Genomic DNA, 20,186 nt, shown 5'->3' with positions numbered 1-20,186 from the left:
TGGTAATACTAGTCCCATGCAAATAGGGCTTTTATATTTTATATATTTTTTTCTTCTCTTTTCCTCCTGACATAAAGCCTAATTTTCTTACCAGACCATTGGTGAAATACAGGACTACAGACTGTTCCCTTGCCTGAGATACCGCAAGGCATGGCAGCCACAACAGGAGCATTTTAGCTGTGACTTAAAAGTGCTCCTTTAATGTTTGTAGGATATCAAATCTTAATCTCAAAGTTGGTTTACTTAACATGCAGTTGTGGTTCTCACAGTCACATCCGATCCACGCTCAAGAGCCCTCCATTTGGGATTCCGGGTCTAAGTCCCATCTTTGATGAAAGGGCTTGGATGAAAACTAGCAGACACTTGTCTGCCGTCTACTACCACCGGCATCGGAGGATTCCACCACTAAGTCATGTGATTTACTCCCAAAGCGCTGTACATTCTTTCAAATCTCCTTTCATCTCCGTCCCGGTGATGAAAAGAACCACCATTACCTTTTTAAGAGATAGTATTATACAAGAGCACAAGCAGTGATTTGCACAGATCCCAATTATGCAGTGTAAACATCTGCATGCCATTTGTACGCTTATGTCTTTAAATGCCCCATCGTTGTTTCTAAAAGTCACATTTAATGATATGAGCCACAGGCAAATCGATGCACAAGCGAGTGAAAGCATCTCCAGAGCTATTCCATACAGCGCTGAGCATTGGTTTAATCATATTAACTGCATTCAAAAGAAGAGTGTGCGAGCGACCTTTGAGCAAGACTTTGAGGTCTGGGCGGCACAGAAATGCTGGGCACAGCAGTTTGACTGGGTTTGGGATGGAGTGAGGTGCGTGAGTTGATGTCAGATGTAGCCATCCGACGTTGTTGGCCTAATTATGTAATAAAAGGGGCATAAATGCTTTGAAGTCCTAAGTGCAGTTGTCAGTTTCTTTGAAGGCAAATAGTAATTGTCATGTTCACTGCCTCACAAATCAAATCTTCTACACATGTTTCCTCCTCCCCGAAGTCAAAGTCTGTGCCCTCCCTTCTGCATGTACACACACACACACACACACACACGGTAACAACCTTTACGGCAGCCTTGATCTGCTCACTATACAGGAACTGCTGGGCCCTCCGCCCTTTCATGCCCAGCTTCAGTCACCCACATCTGGAGTTGGTCAAAGTCCTGAGCTCCCCAGGGATAGACTTTGGTGGCCCCCCAAAAAGAAAAAGTCCCATTCTGTCACTTCCTGGAATCCATGAGGGAATAAAAATTACCAGACATCCCTCTGTGGAGATGCACACGCAGATTCTTTGATTGTTTATCCTCATGAGTACGCACGCAGGAGAAATTCAAAAAGACATCGGCTGATCAGGAGCTGATATAGTTTGTATCGTGTTTTTCAAAAGAGCATTGTGACAAATACTAATACTTCACCTTAGACCTACTATTTCATCAAAAGCCAATTCTTACTATATTTACTAGGAGTGGGGGAAAAATCCATACAGCATAGTATCGCGATATTTTCCGTGGCAATACTGTATCGATACGCGGACGCCAAGTATCGATCTATTATTATACATGTTGGGCAGTTTGTCTGCTTGACAATCCCATTTTGCAGCAATACAATTGAAGTGAGATGAAGAAACAGAAAAATGTATATTTTTAGATAAAAGAAAAATTCTCCTTCGGGGACATAATTTGAAGTTGGGAAGAAGGTAATAAATTGCAATATGTCGCAGTTGTCATGGCACCATATCTTCCTATTGGCTGTTCTGCATGGGTGCCAGGCTAAATATAAGGTGAAATAGGCCTACCTGTCGCTCGCTGTCCGTGCTCCGACACTAGTTAGTCAGTGCTCCCGTGACAGTTCATTTCCCCCATTAAGTTGTGTTAATGTTATTAAGTCTGCATCTTTGAATGTCTACAAAATGATGAACTGTCAATGGAAGTAGGCATATTTCAGTTCATTCACTTTATTATCCCAGATGGGAAACTTGATCTGCAGTCAGGAGTGCAAGAGAAAAAACACATACAACAAACAACGTACAAATAAACCAAAAGACAACAATACAAAGACATAAGGTACTGAAATGTTTCCTGTACTGTACACACACAATATACAGAACGCAATTTTACACAATACTTCAAGAGCAATCTCTAAAAAGTTCTACATTACATGTGCAATTTAAGCCGTGTTATTACAAACGGAACAAAGGAGTTTTTACTCCTATTGCTCTTGTATCACCTTATTTCACCTTACCTTTAGCCTGGCAGCCGAACACTTATCTCTGGAGATTCATAAATGCAAGCGCGGCCGAGCCCTGGACGCTCCATGACAAGTACTGATAGTATCAAGTTGCCCCTGGGTTGTGGTTATGCCGTGACACAGATTTGCAACATGTTTAAAATCGCGATAATATCGTATCGTGACATTTGTATTGTGATAATATCGTATGGTGGGGCCCCCTGGTCATTCCCACCCCTAATATTTACCAGACCTATTATATTCTGTCCATACCTTGTCTATATATGCACTTTTAACTGCATGTGTATGTCTTTATGAACGGAAGTGTCTCAGGGGAGTCCATTCTGCCTTTAAGTGGTTTTCCATAACATGATGAATCCTCCTCCAGGCTACAAATCCCTTCTTCTTCCCAGTCATTTGAATAGAGCCGGTCCCACTAGATGTTATCCCCCCCCCCTTGAAGTTCAAACTCATGTTAAATGACTTCCTTGTTCCTGTGCAATCTTTTTTGACTATGGTGTTGAAAACCAGGTGACTTGCCCCCGGGCGAGGCATTATAAAGTCACATCCTGCATGAGATCCTTGTGGGCTAACCTGGGTGTCTCAGACTTATGTCTAAGAGGTTTATCAGCTCGTGCCTTGGAGATTAGTCAGTGCTTACTATCAGGATGATTCCACTTCAAACTACTAGTACTTTTCAAGCCATTTTAGTAGCTATACCCAATCCTCTTTAAGCAAGACACTGCAGGTGAATAGGGTAACATGTTTAACTACAGAAGTAGATATCACCATGAAACTTCCCCAGGTTATTACTTACATTAAGCCAATTATGTGTCTATTACAAGTTTTCTCAAATGTTATGTTTAAATATGCAAATAATGCATTATCTTATTAAAATGCACTCATTTGCATAAGATTCCAGAACATAAATCTGAACATTGGATAAGGCCAGGTTCAACATTATGGTTTCATATTGTTGACTTGTTAAATCAAAAAAGTCCACAGCTATAGAAAAATCCATTTTTGCCATGTTTTTGGACATGAAATGTCCTCAAAATCAGGCTGTGACTGACATATTAACAAAGCCCTCTGTAAAAACCTGCAGAATATAGATATGAATAAAACTGGAAATGTTGGTGTATGTATATGCCACTGAAGCAAAGATTTCTGGCTCAGGTTCTGAGAAAAAAACTCATTTTTGAGAAAATGGCCTTTGAAAATGTGTATTGTCATTAAAATCTACAGATGCAAAGAGACAACTTTGAGGAAAAGAAACACAACGAGGTGGAGTTTGGATATTTTCTTTCCACTAGTCTGAAAGAATACATGTTTTTTTGGAAGTAATATAGCCCAAAATCTCATAATTGGCCTTTGCTTAAAAAACCCAACATTACTGCCTGCACTGTCTTGCCTTAAAATGCAACACTAGAAATAAAAAACCTCATCAGACCGCTTAAATGAATACATAACTTTATTTAAATAAATGCTTTGTCATAACAAAAAAAGACAAAGGTTAAAAGAGTACATAAATTACAAGTTGAATAAATATTACACAGTGATATTCACTTTAATAATTTGAGATTTTTTTGTTCTTTTCTTTCTTATTTGTTTTATGTAGTTCCAAATACTGACCATTTTTATTTCCCACTATCCTCCTGCCACTGATGGGTTTATTTCACATGCCAGTGAACACCAAATTATGAAAACCAATCGTATTGACTCGTTACATCCAGAAAGTGTTATGTACTCAGAAAAAAAAGGCTGTACTGTCGTTAACTGTACTACTGAAGTATGAAATGTGAATACCAGTTTAAACCAAGTAGGAGATGTGAAACCTGAGGATGTCACTACTCGCAAACAGGCGTTTGTTTTTAAGCCTGAACCTCAACCTGCAATCCAAACCAAAGAAACAAATACCTGGGACATTGAAGTATTCACGCACTTGATTGATCCAGACAGTGAATGGCCCCAGATATCAGATAGATAGTTCCTTGTATCAAATCAAAGTGATACTCTGCTCTTTGTTCCAGTTTTTTTTTTTGCATTCCCCAGATTTCCATGACTCCTGGTAACTGTCTTGCTAACTGTATCTAATGTCATGCAATTGGTGACCCCATATCGGGGAAGTGGCTAGGCCCTGATTATGACCACTGCCCACGGCGCTCACTCTTAACTCTTTCCCCTCCGTCTCTTTTATCTCTATCTCAACTCTCTGTGCAATTGGCCATGAGAACGTCTCTAGCTGCGTGTAACTTTGAAATCTATTTTTCCCTAAAAGATGTTGCCGTATTGGAGGTCCCAGGCGTGGGCTGCACAGCCCCTGTCGACAAATATTACCTCAAAGCACCAACTTTAAAAGGTAAGCACAAGATAACACAACATTTAGCTTTTGTGGCTGTTTTTTTTTTTTTTTTTTTTTTTAAATGTTCCACCAACTTCATGATACCACATCTTAGGACGTCGTTGTGTGTCAATATCAATAGTGAATAACTGAAATAAGTGCAAGCTGCTTTTTCGAAAGTGGTAGTGGGGATTTTGGTGTTGGAAGTGGGGCAAGTGGTGCCTCGATAATATATTCACAACCATTGAGGAAGCCATCCAGGATGCACATATCATTTTTTTTCTTTTTGTTTCAGCAAAGGAAATGATGACATGATTTTACCGTTGGCTTCCTCTCTCTGGCAATCATATACATTGGCATTCACATGAAAAAGCAAGAGTCTTAGCTTATTGGTTGTCAAAGAAAGAGAAGAGGGAGGTTAAACTGACTGCGGTTACACAGCCGTCCCACACACATCACTCTTGTCCAGAATTGCCCCCGAGGTTCAGGCGGATCTTAGAAATGGATTTTCTATGCGTTGCTGACGCCGTTTACAGGACCATTCCGTTGTTCTTTTCTTAATCAGAACTAAACCTAGACATCTTTGATCGCTGTATCAAGTATCAGCCGCGGTAGAAAAAGGATATTGCCCCGTTTGATATCCATGTCACTTTCACGTCACTATTTAAATGTATTTGCATGTAGGAAGGCACTGTGACTTGCACACAGAGAGAGATAACTCTTAAATGACCCTGTTTTAACCTGTAGTTTTCATCACGCTTCCCTTAGATGTAGAACCTTTGCGTGGAGGCATGTAAGCAGAAGGTTTCCAGAGGGATAGCTTCTTTTGACTGCCCTGTAGTCTAATGACTCTGGGTCAAGGACCTATTGAAATTCTTTACAGGCTAAAAATCTTTTTTTTCTCCAAGCACAATTACATTGTTGTCATACTATGTTTCTACAAGAAAGAAAAAAAAACAACATTCAATAACTATATTTTAAAAGTAATGCAATACACCATGGTTACACTGTAGTAGCAGTACTGAGGGGAAACCACTTGATAAAGGAACATGGCTCAAAGGTGGGCGGTCTTTACTTCACTGAAGGCAAAGAAAACGGCACAAACAAAACCATACAAAACTACACTTCACACATGAATCAGAGAAGCAACTGGCCCGACTGGCGGGTTTGATTATGCACTCAACTCGAAAGATCGAAGTCAAACTTGAGTCCCATCACTTTAAGCTGGAAACACGGATCTTTTATTTCACCGCTAGAGTCAGCGCTCTCTAAGCTCTGTGTCGCCCTGCATGGCAGTGTCTGTTTAAATAGGCACAGTTGGCATATCAGGCTAGCTACATTGTCGAAGAGCCACTTACATAGGTTCATCTGTTACCATCTGCTTACTCTTTTGTTTCCAAACGCGCCGTGTCCCGAGACATACTTTACATCGGTTATAGAGAAGGCCAGCCCCAAGACCACTTTAAGCGCCAGCAATACTTGTTGTGACAAAAACAAACAAAAGAGAAAGGAAAAAAAAAAAAAAGGACATTCTTTTTGTAATAGGCTCACTCCATCATATACCAACACAGGCGGATACATACCACACACACGCACTGTACACATACACACACTCATGCACACATCATTATGTGAAGTTGCACATATCTAAGCAGGTTCCCCTCATTCATAAGTGCTCTGACAGAACCACATACCCAGATAGAGTCAACTGTTACAGCATATCCCTATCTATTGTTTCTTTTTTTTCTTTTCTTTTGGAAAACAGACAAAAAAACAAATTACTCTGCCAATCATCAGTTCCACAGCCTAAAACTGATCTGTTTTCAATCAATGTGCCTGATACTTTTTTTCTTCACAATGATTTTGTGGTAATTTTACATCATACAAAGTGTTGTATTGAAACCCCTAGCTTCTATATAAAATATATCCGTTGTGTGCATATATTTTTCATGGATCTGCAGCCAGGGAAGCCGCCTCATACAAGGGGTCCCATAAGCAAAAGTCAAGGGGATCTAGCAAATCTTCTGGGACTTTTCCCCTCATTCGGAAATGAGTGCTTGGTCAACAACAGAAAAAAAAGAAAAAGAAAAAAAATACAGGTGTCTTTTTTTCAGCCTGTTCTTTCGTTTGGATTTTTTCTTCCTTTTTTTTTCAATTTGCAAAAAAAAAAAAAAAAAAAAAACTTAAATCGTGAAGTGAACGGAGGGCGTACATATGTGATTCAGAGAGGAGGCGTGGGCCCTGGGTCACGTGCTGGTTAGGGGTGGGGGTGAGGGGGTCAAGGATGGTCCTCCCCTTTTTCACTCGTTGTTGCTGCTGCTGCTCTCCAGGTCCTTACACTGAATGTCCCCTCCGCTGTACTCTGTTCCGGGCAGCTGAACGCCGTACTTGTCCACACACCAGCAGATGCCCCGTTTGCGGCCGCGAGATGGCTTGCACTGTGGGCCAAAAAAAAACAAGATTATAGTTTTGATGAAAAAAGCGATAAGGGTTAGGAAAGGTGGTGAGGGTAAAGGGTTGGTAACACCAGAAAGTGGCACAGCACAATGTATTCGCACGTCTTTGCAAAATAGGCTAGATTAATTTTTGGAAGGCTTTCTTAGTGCAAAGTGCAAAAGACTTTTCTGACGGAAACCCACCTGCTTGCGTTTGAAGAATCCTTTTCTGTCACAGTTGGGAAGATACAAAGACAGAGCCATTACACGAGAAGTGTCCTTCATTCCCTGAATGATCCCATCTAGTTTTCTCCTGCATGGACCCTTTAGGGAAAGACAGTGCAGGGTTACAAAGGCTGTTCAAAGGTATTAGAAATTAAGTATATTAAGATATAACGATGAAGGTGTAGTTTGCATTGGTAGATGCTACCAGTAGGAGTCACCAAAGTCAGAAATGTTCAAATTCTACACTTAGTGGCTTTATAATGACACCGAGAAAAACTAACATTTAAAAACTTACAAATTCAGGCTCATGCTTGTCAATGGGCATAGGGGAGTAGTCCAAGACGGGGGTGCCCATGAGGCGCTGCTTGCCGAGCTTCCTCTTCTGCTCCTTGCGCAGCGCGTGAACTTTTTTACTGTTCACAATGTCTTTTGGAAGGAGTGGCACTTTAGCTGGCTGCAGCTCCTCTGTAAACTCTGTGGTTAGGGTGTCCTCATGCTCTCGAGACTCACGATCTGCAGCGGAGCAAATCAAACATGGTAACAATTAATGTCACTTTTTTTTTTTTTTTAAAGCAAGCTGCAGCTTCACACTAATGCATTGACATCTTTATATGTGTATGATTTAAGTTCTTAATTGGCAATGTGTGACAGATTATTTGCAATACAATCAAACAATGTGAGAAAGTGTTTGGTAGTGGTGGCCAAATGAAGCTTCATGAAGCATTTTCCTAATCTTCTGAGCCCACTAGATAGCGATCTCGGTTCAACAAAGGGTTGTAAGCACAGTGAACTGCCATTTCTCAAGCCTTTTTCTTTAAATCAAGATTGCCATCTAGTGTGGTCAACAAATCAAACTAATAGTTCATGAAGCTTCATTTGGACATAACTAGTGTTTGGCACTGGCTGTCAAGTTGTGCCTGCCCCCTGCTGAAAATTAAGAGAAGTGTGAATGGATTTTATAGCAACAACATTGGCAAATTATTATCATATAAAGTTGATATGAACAGGTTAGCAAACAATTGCCTCTTAACACACTCAGTGGACATCAGCATTCACTTGGAGTCATGTTTCTGTCCATGCAGCTAATGTTCCTAAGTCCAATATTAACGTTTTAGCTCTGTTTTAGTCTCCACCAACTCCTGAGAGAAATATCTGGCTCTTTAGCCGACAAATGCTCAACTACAGTATGTTCACCAGTTAGTTGCCAACTTTGTCTGACTTCCATTTGGTGCAGGGCAGGTAGTGTACAGTGGGATTATCAGAGCTTTTTTGCTAGAAACAGCTGTCTGCTGCAGCTGGAAGTGAGATTGATGAAAGCCGTGTGACTGAAACAAAACAGTAAAGTTGTCAACGAGTTAAAATATGCTAAAATGCTTTGCAGAGCCGAGAGGATGTACCTTGTTGATAGTTCAACCCTTTTCACAGTACTCTACATTTGATACATTGTTCATGTAACAATACTGATTAGCAGCTTTAAAAGCAAGTTCACAAACTTAGTTCATACACTTCATTTGATATGACATTTAGAATGGTCTTGGAGATAGTTCTCGGTGTCTAGATATAGTTAACTGCAAGATAGAGGACAGAGCAAAATTGAAGTCTAAAGTTTGGTTCCATTTTTGGTAAAATAGTAATTGACAAGACAAAGACTAATTGCACCTGGGTATCAATGGAAATGGTTTACACCAAACTCCCTGTTAAAAAATCTTAAATCTGTATTTAGAAGTCTCGGAAAATGGAGCTGTTTCTTGTTAGACTAGTACTTTCTATGTAGGACTTTGGCCATGTTTGTTTATTTAATCTCCAGCATTATTTATGATGAAACTAGTTTTCAAATTTTATTTGAACATAAAATTCAGGAATGTAGAATATCTCATTAAAGGGTAATGTCTGATCTAAATACAGTTACCATAGACCTATAATTAAGTATTATGACAAACTAGTAAAATGTAGATCTGATTTATATAAGCAATGTATCACAGTCACTGGAAAAAAAACTTGCTATCTGCATAAATCATATGTGAAGTTCTGCAGCTTTTTAATCTGTACCACATAAGAAATAGTATACCAGGTGCTTTTCCCGGGGTTTGTGCCACCAACTGTTGCTTGAGATTTGTGTATACAGGAGGGGAGGCTGCTGGGATATCTGATCAACAGCTGATGAACTCTTGACAGCTAACACAGGAGTTAAACTCCCACCAACCCCACCTTCCAACCCCCTTACTCTCTGCTTTCTAATGCTAAAACATCCCTTCACGGAAGTCCAGTTGGAGCTGATCTGCATCCAATGTCCAATGTCCTCAATATATCAGTGAGACATGTTGGTCTTAAAAGTTAGTTGAGGTCACACATAAATACATACAGACACCAGGCAGCACCAGATGTCTACAACTTGGGAAAACTGCATCACATGTTGCATGGCTGCCTGCACAGTGCCTGGAAAATCTGCTAACATGTTATCTGGACTGCTAAACTTCAACAGGGACTAAGGCCTCTGAGTGTCGTAACTTTACAGCGACGTGTCCCACATTAAACTCCTAACTCAAATGTCAAGCGGAGGAAAATCCAGTTGCTCTGTGGACTCGTATAAATGCTTGTACATTTCTGTCACATTTTATCCGCTTCTTAGACGTAATTTCAGCTCCCCAAGGGGGTACTGTAGTCTCTTGATAGGATGTTCACAGGTTGAGGTCCTTTATCCTTAACCTACCCCCACCCCTTTCCTCTCCTATGTTTGGGGGCTCAGCCTTTTAAGCCTGGACCCCCAGCCAGAGGTTCTTTGAGGCCACAGAAAGAAGCCATCAGCCCCCCCCTCCCCCCCCCTTGGCTTAGCTGTACCATAAGTACAGAGTTATTGTGGGGACTTTGCCAACTGGCCGAAGCGATGGTGCCAGTGGATGACCCTGGTTATATTTATCTGACAAGGAAACCCGCCGTGGTGCACAGGGCCAGAAGCACTGAACCAGAGAGGAATGTTGGCTGCGCACTATAGGCCAACTGCTGCTGAAAAACAAATCAACTTCCATACTTGTATATGGACAAGAGAGAATAGGCTGGAAAATATGTTTTAACAAGTTGCCATAATGTCGCTGACTGGCCTGGTAGTGCACAGCCACCGTGGAGAAAGGCACTGAAACGGAACAAGGACACAAGATCCGAGAAACTGATGTTCAAAGAGCCTGACACAGCAGGAGCGTCTGGAGTCTCTGGGAGGGAATGGAGGGGGCAGGGTGATTACCAGAATTGCACTGCCGTCTCTTTGAAATTAATCTCACAACTCATGACTTGGCAGGCGTTGGTTTGTGTTTAGATATGTCCTTGTGTCTCCCCGCTCAGACTACGAGGCTTTCACTCGCTATAAATAAATACGTCAAACAAGCATTCGTATGTGACCACTGTGGAAAAACTCCTTGTTTCTGCTGTACAGTCCAATAATTTCTAGGGGCGCTTGATTAAAATGCCACATATTTGGCAATGAAATACGCCGTCGAAAATAAGGGCTGTGTTTTTTTTTTTCTTTTCAACGTGCATTCTTGTTTAATGTGTAATCTCATTTGAGCATATAAATGGCCAGACTTAGAGAGGTCTGAGCCGTGGCACGTCAATTACATCCACCTTACAAATCAGTCACTCTGACAAAATGTCTCTTTAGAGAATGATGTTAGAAACATAGGATAGAAAGGTTTTTTTGATCTGCATTTTCAATTGGATAGCCTTCGTGAAAACAATGGTGTCTAACTTCTTTTCTCCTCCACAAACAACATCACCAAACTCATCTTTTCTGAAGTGGGCTCTTTGGCGCAGCCACAAAAACTCAGTTTTTCCATGCTCAGGGTACCCAGCTTGTAAAGGAGGCTTAGAGGGTCCGTGTTTAACTCCTGAAACTCAGCCAAGATGCTGGCCAGGAGCCAAGTGAGCCAAGTCATGTGCAGCTCTTCCATTCAGCTGAGCCCAAAGCTGTGCTGCTATCTCTCTCTCCCTGTGCTCGAGCTAAAGATTTCATTAGGACGAGAGGGGCAGAGTAGCCAAAGGAGGTGCACCTGATACTTCTCTGTTTAAAAATTAACATCTGCACACAATTATGCTTCATGAATATCCCAAGTTTCTTACGGGGCAACAGTCCAAGCAAGAAAGATAAGCTACCCCGTCTTTGGATTTTTTTTGTCCTCTCCTCTGGATCTTTAAGACTATAACAATGCCATTTAGATTGTGAAAAAAGCCAGGACAATAGATTCTCCCACCTTTCATTGGATTTTCCAGCATTACAGCACATTGGCTATGTCCTGCCTTTGATTAAGTGTGTCTCGGCGCTGCATCTGAAATTACATCTTTACAAGATGTAAGAGAGTAGTGAATAGAGCTGCTGTTTAATCTCAACAGGGGGTAGGACAAGATAATGTAGGGATAAATGAGCCCGAGGGCCTGTGTCATATAAAGCACGACGCTAGTAAACCATCCTTCAGCCTCAGACTGCCTCCGCTACTTAATATTTGAAGGCAATGCCATGGCCTGATAACCCTGCAGTTTCTAGAGCAGAAAGGGAGGTGTGAACTAGAGGATGGATACCCGACTCGGACAGATATTTAGAAATGATGTTCGGGTCGGTCTCGGTCACATCAGCGCGTAAGGCATTGAACATTTTAAATTTAAAACAGCTTATTATGTTAGGTAGCCAATGGGCCTGTTTCACTTGATGCAAATGTTCGTTTTTGTGATTAAAATAAATTTAAAATATCACCCTAACATCGGAAATTTGTTTATGTAGCTGTGACAACGGAACACGTGCATATTAAGCTACATGTACATGTGCCATTAGTATGAGAAAAAAATGACATTTTAACTGTGTCGGGCTCGAGTCGGGCTCGGATATAAATATCTTAATGCCTGTCAGACGCGGGCCAGGCTCGGACAGAAAAATGCGGCCCGATCCGCACTCTAGTGTGAACAAACCAGAGATGTGTGTGCTGCAGAAAAAAAGTTAGGTCCTGATAACCAAAGGAATATAGGTCATAGAAGCTTTTTTAAACTTGCAGCAAAGTTACCACTGCTAGAACTCTTAGGGGGCATAGGGGGCATGCTCCCTCCTCTTTTACGGCAGCTATTTGCACAATTTGTCAAGCAATTTAATAATATGTGCCTACAAATCTGTAAACCATTTGTGATAGTTCCCGAGGAAAAACCTGCATGGGATTATCATGAAGTGAGCGTGTCTGTAAAGTTGAGACTCGTGGGTACACATAGAACCCATTTTTTATACAGATATCTGGAGGTGAGAGGTCAAGGGACCCCTTTGAAAATGGCCATGCCAGTTTTTCCCTCGCCAAAATGTAGCCTAACTTACCAATACCTAGCTTCACTCTAGCATTAAAACAGAGCTCGCTACAGCCTCTGAAAGGCAGTAAAGGCCCCCAAAAAACATTTGGGGCTTTTGAGAAAACATTTGTTATCTACCCCCGCTCTTCCCTGAAGGTAAGTATCACTAGTGTAAATCGTCATGGCATGGATGACCAGTGACGGATAAGATACACCCTCTGCACATGACTTGACAGCAGTGCACAAAGCCTTGTTACATGAGAAGACTGAGAGACTGACAGAAAAAGGCTCCATTCCAAACCAATTGAAGCAGTAAGAAAATATCAAATGTTCTGTCCTTGATTTGTATGTTTGACCACCCCCAAGTGTAAGGGAATTCTGTTTTTGACCCTTATGTCCTGTTGTTTCCGTGGAATTTCTGTTGTTTGACCCTCTGCATGGTCTCAGTCAGCTTCTGAAAATGCAGGAAATACCTCTTCCCCATGGTATTGTGAACACAGTATATGTTCATTGCAATCAAAAAGTTTCCTGCTTTTCTGAATGCACAGTATAAATAGCAACAAGAACAATTCAAGGATTATAGATCACAAAACAGGACTTATGAGAGGATGCAAAATCCTTCCAAGAGGGAAATGCTGCTGTAGGTAAGCAAACTTTCTGACCTGTTTACAGCTTACAGCCGTGCAAATACAGACTGGAGTCATCAGACTGAGGCGCATGGCTCTTCTACTGTACATTCCTAATTCTGGTCTGAGGTCCTCATCCTACATCAGAGTTTGGGTTTTCCAACAAGCCACATGGACGGACGCAACCTCTTTTTGGGTCACCATCACCACAACCCAATTGCTGGGTGTGACGATGTTCTAATTCCCCAGTGGCTGAAGCAGCTATTTTGGCCAGATTCGAGCACTCCTAGATGTACTGTACAAAGCTGATCTCCAAGCAGCATTAAAACGAAACATCACAGTGGGCGAACAACAAACTTCAACATTAATTATTAATGTGGGGTTTGCAATACAACGTTGTGAATCATAGAACATCCAAGAATGAGCAAACCGCCTGTTTATGTAATATGTTACCAACACCTTTTGAAGTAACGTTTTTTTTTATAACGGGAAGTTTATTATCTCCGCCAAGGAGGTTATATTTTTGGTTTGTTTGTCTGTCAGCAGGATTATGGAAAAACTACCACCCGATTTCCATGGAACTTGGTGAAAGGGTGTAGCGTGGCCCAATGAAGAACCAGTTAAATTTTGGAGTGGATCCGGATCATGCGCCGGATACAAAAATGATCTTTCATTTTCGTTAACATTGTGAGATAGAGCATGGCCTTGGCGGAGGTCTGCGCTCTCTGAGTGCCCTTCTATGCTTCTAAGTCAACAAAACTACAGTGTAATACCTTCTGGGACAGGGATCAACAAAAGCTTCACCACCAACATTCAACACCAACATTTTAGAGAATTCCCCGGAGCGTCTTTTGCTTTCCAAATCCTGAGAAACCCAAGAGGCCTAATTTTGGTCCATTCTCGCACAATGCTAGCTTGAACCAGGTGTTGGAGGTGAGATTACAGTACACAGGTCAGATGTAAACAGGTGTGACATCATTTTAAAGCCCAGCATGAGGCCGTCCCTGCCTTTATTGAATCACATGTGTAGAAAAGCGTAGAAAACTTACAGTGAGTGCTGATATGTTTCCCAGCTGTTGCCACCAGCAGGCTAGGTGTCAGTGACCAATAAGCTGTACAAATACCACTGTAAAGTTTTACGGGGAGAAATCATGCATGTGTGCCAAAAAGGTAATGTGCTTGCCAGCGACAGCTCAAGTGCTGTAGACTGTCCCTATGATCATACTGTGCCTCAAAACGCCATGTGCAGACAAAAGCAGTTCCACATCAATAGTATCAATGTCACATATAAGAAACTGGGGTTCTCTAGATTTTCTTGGCATCACATTTTCCACGAAATGTGTGCTTTTCTTTCTTGAAGTCCTCGTGATATCTTGACAAAATGACCTTTCGAAAAATTCTCCCTAGCACCTGCAACAGATCAGTTGCAGCATGCTAAGCTTTCACTGCACTGTCTCGGATGTTCAAGGTGAGACGGATGGAAAGCCACATACAGTCTTTCCTTTCGCATGAGCCCGTCATGAAGCTGTCAGGCAGCTGGGGCCACACGTGACCAGGGTTATATCTGACGTGGCATGTCCGTATGAGCACGCAACATTTACAGCAGACAGAGTACGGTGGCTGGTTTTCATTAGACGAATTGTACAGTCAGAGAGAATCAACGTTTTACCACTTGCTTTGGTTTCTCAGCTACGACCCAATAACCAGCTGTGTCAGTGAGGCTGCTGGCATGGAAAAAACAGATGGCGATTCTCAACGTTGAATAGCTTTCTAAAAAGTATGTGGTGACAAGTAATTCTGTATGGTGCTTAGATATGACAGGGCAGCGTGACCATCAGAAGTCTGCAGTTGCTTGACTTACTCATGAGTTTAAATACACTAACTCCGAAACTGTCTGGCAACAAGTTAAAACTGCATCTACACATTTAAAGAGCCAAGACAAATGTAAAGTATTAAAGTTGTCAGTAAAGGCACCAGGTTTCCTGTTGCTATGCTAATAAGGGGCATAGTATTTCTGTGCCGAGTATTCTGGATTTGGAACCACTCCCTAATCATCTTTTGCTTCTTGGCAAAAAGCAATCTGTTAAAACATAAGGCCCTTTCAGAAGCATGAAAGACGAGGGGCCTGCTGCTATGAAGTCATATCTGTTGGCAAGCTTTGCAGGGTCTGATTCACTCGTAGGGGGCTAACAAAATCTGAGTACCCCCACAGCACATACCACCTCCTGTGCCTTACAATCCAAGCAACCCCTGGGATCACAGTGCAAGAGCAAAACGTGAATTAATGCACCGCTGGGACACAGACCCTGATGGCCGGGGTTCTTTTTTTTTTTTTTTTTTTACATGAGCAGTTAAGGGAGGGGGTGGTGGGGGGCAAAGATTCCTCTCTCCCATTGTTTGGCTGCCCCAGTCAATATTTAGTAGGCTGCAGACACTTGAGCTCCTCCTCCTTGTGTTTGGCTTGCTCAGCTGGTACAGCACACAGACAGCTGCAACCCCACACCACAGGAAACCAGAAGCTCACCTCACCAGTACCCGTTGGCGGAGCTGTTTGACAGAAGGCCCTTCAGAGGAAAGAGAGCACCAGAGGCATTCTGCTGAATCACTGCGTTGTGACTGAGCGCCCATGCAATGAATGCACTGCCAGAGGCAGGAAAAGATGCTCTGATTACCTCTTCTGTGGGCCAACAAAGAAGTCAGGTTCTGTGTGTGTGTGTGTGTGTGTGTGTGTGTGTGTGTGTGTGTGTGTGTGTAAAGCCAGAGTGAGACAAACGGCCTGAGGTGTCATCATTCACAACAATCACACAATGCACATCCAGACACCCACACAGCCCCGCCCAAGTAGGCTACAAACACACACACACACACACACACAGATAACTGTGAGCCTATCTTGACTCCGTTTCAGTTTGTGATCAATGTTTTGCAAAATATGATTTGCTGAGTGTTTGTTCAAACAATGGCATTCATGGACCAACACAAGGAGAGGTGATCTGCCCATTGGGTGCAGATAGCCTAATGACTGTCAACAGCCAAAACGAGTGGCAGCCGATTTTATAGAATGAGGCGTGGAGCCAAACCCTTTGTGGTTACTTATCTAGTTGTTGACACACCGCTAAAACTCTGAGTGACAGTGAACCTCTCTGCTACACCAAGAAATATCTTAAATCATTCAAGGCTATTGGCTCCACTCTCTTTCTCCCTCTGTCTGTCTGTCTGTCTCTCTCTTCGTATTTCTCTCTTTTCTCTCTCTCTCTCTCTCTCTCTCTCTCTCTCTCTCTCTCTCTCTCTCTCTCTCTCTCAGATTTAGTGGTAATCCGACTCTGATCACCACGCTCGGGGTAGCCTGCAGACTTAAATCTATCTAAATTCGGCTTTAACAAGACCCGACGTTCGCGGAGTGGCACCTCATTCCTTCCCATGTCGTCTGTAGGCTACACTAGGCTTTTTTCCTTCACGTCTGGGTAGATTTCACGTGTCAAGGTGCGAATGATATTGGAAAGGCGAAAAATGAAAGACACGAAAGCTTAATGCGCTCTGGCGTGAGGATGGAAAATAGTGAGCTTTGACAGACACTTGTTACACTAGTGGATATTAAAAGGGAGGCAATTTGCAGAATAAGCTCCACTTTAGAGGTTCCCACATTTTTCCTCATAATATCCCTTATATAAATACACTTATGCATTTAGTGCTCGGACCCCTTTTCATAAAGTTTTTCACTCGTTTTTTTTGGCGTCAGGATAACAGCAGCGGGGAAACCTCTTAAAAGAAATGCGTTTAATAATTCGCCCTGTTTAAAATGGAAATACTTTGAACTGCCTTGATCCTTACAGCCACATGGGTATCGCAAGACCGCAATTTGACAGCCACTGCCCCGCACTAGAGGCTCAAATCAGCCGGGACAAACCATGTGCGTTTACCGCAGCTGAGCGCCGAGCCGCCCACGACAGATTACGCGGCACTGCGCACACAACCGAGCTGCTGGTTCACCTAGTGTTGTTAGGCTACTGCAAACATAGATGCCTACCGAGCAGCCTAACGCAACACTGTCGTTACAGCTGGATGCTGAGCCTGCGAGACCCGAGGTGCGTTTCTGTCTGTTCCTACAAAGACCCGAGAGGAGAGGAGGAATAAGCTCCTGCAGCCAGACAGTAGATACAAGTTAATCAGATGGCACCTCAAACCATCTGTCAAACGCGCTCTGTCAGAGAGCAGTGCGTGTTCTAGGCACTGTGTGTGTGTGTGTGTGTGTGTGTGTGTGTGTGTGTGTGTGTGTGTGTGTGTGTGTGTGTGTGTGTGTCTCTCATGGTGAGGGAAGGGAACCCCCTGGGGTCCGTGGATCAGGCACAACTATTATCAACAATGCAATTATATCTACACAAATTGATATGATTTATCACGAAAGATACTCGACTGTGGTTGTTTCTGTTCCCGCTAGACATTTCAACCCCGCAGCAGCGCACAGTGGATCCCCACATGGGATAAGAAATCACTGATCCGCAGAGAAGACCCTACAGTCCTGGTCTAGATGAAATTAAACTTTTTTTCTTTTTTTTTTTTGCATCAATGCGGTTGGAAGTGCAGCCGTACACATTCTCAATTGTTTAAATCCCCGAGCATGCATTTGCATCGAGTCTGCCAGGCAGCCCGAGCGCGTCTTACCTAAGGGGGGGTGGACAGGTTTGTATCCTTTCTCGTTGGTGCACACTCCCCTGCCGTGGAGCAGGGCGTGCAGGGGTTTCTCCTCCCCGCTCCTCGGCAGACAGCGGAGGCCCTGGGTGCACGTCCCGGTGTAAACGCCGCACGCCGCTCCCTCGGACAGGGCGCAGGTCAGGCAGCAGCCGCAGCCCGGCTCCTTGACCAGCTGGCAGCCGACCGGGACCGGAGGGCACATGGATAGCGCCTTCTGGTCACACGGCTCGCACGGCACGTATGAGCCCAAGCACCCGGACAGCCCCAAGATAAATGTCACCAAGAGGCAAAAACTCAGAAACATTGTTGGCGTTCTCTTCAATTATAACATAAAGCTCAAATGCGAAGAGAGGAGGGGGGGGGAAAGTAGACTAATGAGCACAATGCCTCAGTCAGATAATCCGATTTTCTTTTTTTTTCTTTTTTTTAAAGCTAAAGCCAAGAGTCTTTATCCAAGAATGTTGCTATTTGTGTAAAAAAAAAAAAAACATACAAAACAAAAAAGAATTAACGACAGGCTTTGCAGCGTGCACCCTGCAAAACGAGTTCAAATGAGTAATTTCAAATATATATATATTGTGCTATTTGTCCCGAGTTGTTGTCCTCTGCAGGAGCGAGGCAATTCTTTGCACAAAATCTCAACTGCTCTCCTTCTTCAGTTTGGACTCCAGTACTTTCTCCAGCAGAAGTTTCCTGAGCAGACTGATCAACTGGAGAGCTGCCTTGCCTTTTTAAAACAGCCGAGCCCAATCCCCTAACTGAATACGCTAAACAGCAGGGAAGGGAGGCGCACTTGTTCCACGGCTTGGCAGGCGGCCAAAGTTTTTTTTTTTTTTTTTTTTTTTTTCAGCAGCAGGAGGATCGCTTTTTCACCCTGAAGGCTGAACTGATGCCGAGGTGCAAAAGGCAACAGCAGAGAGCAACACAGCCCTCATCAAAACATTTGAGTACTGAGCGTTCCTAAAAACCTGCAGGCTTTCACTGTCTGTTAGATCTGTAGCTTCGCATTCTCCCCCAGAAGATCTTTAAAGTGCTCCACACTGCAAAAAAAAAATAACGAACACTCATTACCAGCTATACAATCTCACTGATGCGTCAAACAGACTTCTTTTTTTACAGTGGGTGAGATCATTCTGGAGATTCATAGAAGTAAATTGTTCAAGATTTCTTTTTTTTTTTTTCTTTTTTTAAGCCTCCTTACAAATGGCACTTAACCTAAGAAAGAAATAATGTGTAGATTATTCTTCACTATCCGGATCGCTGTGCGGAACAAGTTCTGTATAATGTGCCAATTTTCACAGTCATGGATTTGAAAACATCTGTAACTTTGATTGGAGTCTTAAGGGAAACATAATTTCCTCACATCATAATTCTTTCGTGTCCATGAAAAATAAAGTATGGGTAACCCCGTGCTTGAGTCATGAGTGCCTCATTGTCACGGGTTGAATGGAATATCCCTACTGAGGAAAGATCTCAAGTGCTGCTTCGCATTCAAAGGTTGGAACTGAAGGGGAAAAAAAAGAGGAAGCACCGGAATTCATTATTGAATTATTCACTTATATAAGGGATGGAACAGGAAGATGATTTGCAATTATTTTAATTTCTGTGTCCAATTTACAACTTTTCCACACTGAACTCTGTTTTGTTGATGCGCAGGGATACCTGCCCCGGTCTACAAGTCACCTTTAAAGCCTGCACCTGTTGCTTCCATTGGACACTTCCATATGTGTTACCAATGTAGCCAAAAGGAAAAACCCACTAACATACCCCCCTCTCTCTCTCTCTCTCTCTCTCTCTCTCTCTCTCTCTCTCACACACACACACACACACACACATTAAATGCAACTGGGCTCTATTATTTGATCCCCTGTATGCAGAATACTGCCTGATTGTTTCAGCGTGTGCTCTGCTTGCACCATACATGCACTCTAAATCAGCCCAGCCATGGGACTGTTATTTCCATCCCTGCAGCTTTTAGGGCAGATCTTTCTTCCTTAAGTAATAGCGGAGTGTCAGGAAGCTGTATTAGTTGTCCTTCCCATATCCACTCACACTGCTTGATAAACGGCCACGGTCCAAACCTTGCATTTGCAGGATGAGGATCCACAGAGAGGTGATTTACTCATCAGTTTAGCAGTTGGCCACTAGAAGGCACTGTTAACAATGATAAACTCTGCAGAGGAGCCAACTCACATGTCTTCTGTAAGATATCAGGGAAATGACACACACTAACTGATAGATTAAAACGCCATCATATCTGTAATAGCACAATTTAGTACTGCAGTCTATGTTGCTGTTCTATTGGTGCACATCAAG

The 20,186-nt window shown here is 42.7% G+C and overlaps 1 protein-coding gene across 1 annotated transcript; it reads right to left on the bottom strand.

The window, feature by feature from the left end:
• Window positions 1-4,270: 4,270 nt before the first annotated feature.
• igfbp5b (insulin-like growth factor binding protein 5b) lies at window positions 4,271-18,623 on the bottom strand. Its single transcript, XM_031296538.2, has 4 exons — window positions 17,841-18,623; window positions 7,535-7,752; window positions 7,219-7,338; window positions 4,271-7,017 (listed from the first exon to the last, which is right to left on the bottom strand). The coding sequence occupies exons 1-4, from the start codon at window positions 18,172-18,174 to the stop codon at window positions 6,880-6,882; spliced, it is 810 nt and encodes a 269-aa protein (XP_031152398.1). The 5' UTR covers window positions 18,175-18,623; the 3' UTR covers window positions 4,271-6,879.
• Window positions 18,624-20,186: the final 1,563 nt, after the last annotated feature.

Source organism: Sander lucioperca, chromosome 8 (assembly GCF_008315115.2).
Source record: "Sander lucioperca isolate FBNREF2018 chromosome 8, SLUC_FBN_1.2, whole genome shotgun sequence".
In the NCBI taxonomy this organism is placed as follows: domain Eukaryota; kingdom Metazoa; phylum Chordata; class Actinopteri; order Perciformes; family Percidae; genus Sander; species Sander lucioperca.
The sequence above is the reverse complement of the archived record's forward strand: the minus strand, read 5'-3'. Positions and strand labels throughout refer to the sequence as shown.

Bases quoted from the DNA above. Each gene is read 5' to 3' on its own strand.
- igfbp5b (XM_031296538.2), bottom strand. From the start codon at position 18,174: ATGTTTCTGAGTTTTTGCCTCTTGGTGACATTTATCTTGGGGCTGTCC. The intron at 7,753-17,840 runs GTAAGACGCGCT...GCTCCGCTGCAG, and splicing joins ACCTGTCCACCCCCCCTTAG to ATCGTGAGTCTCGAGAGCAT. The intron at 7,018-7,218 runs GTGGGTTTCCGT...TTTGGCCCACAG, and splicing joins GATTCTTCAAACGCAAGCAG to TGCAAGCCATCTCGCGGCCG.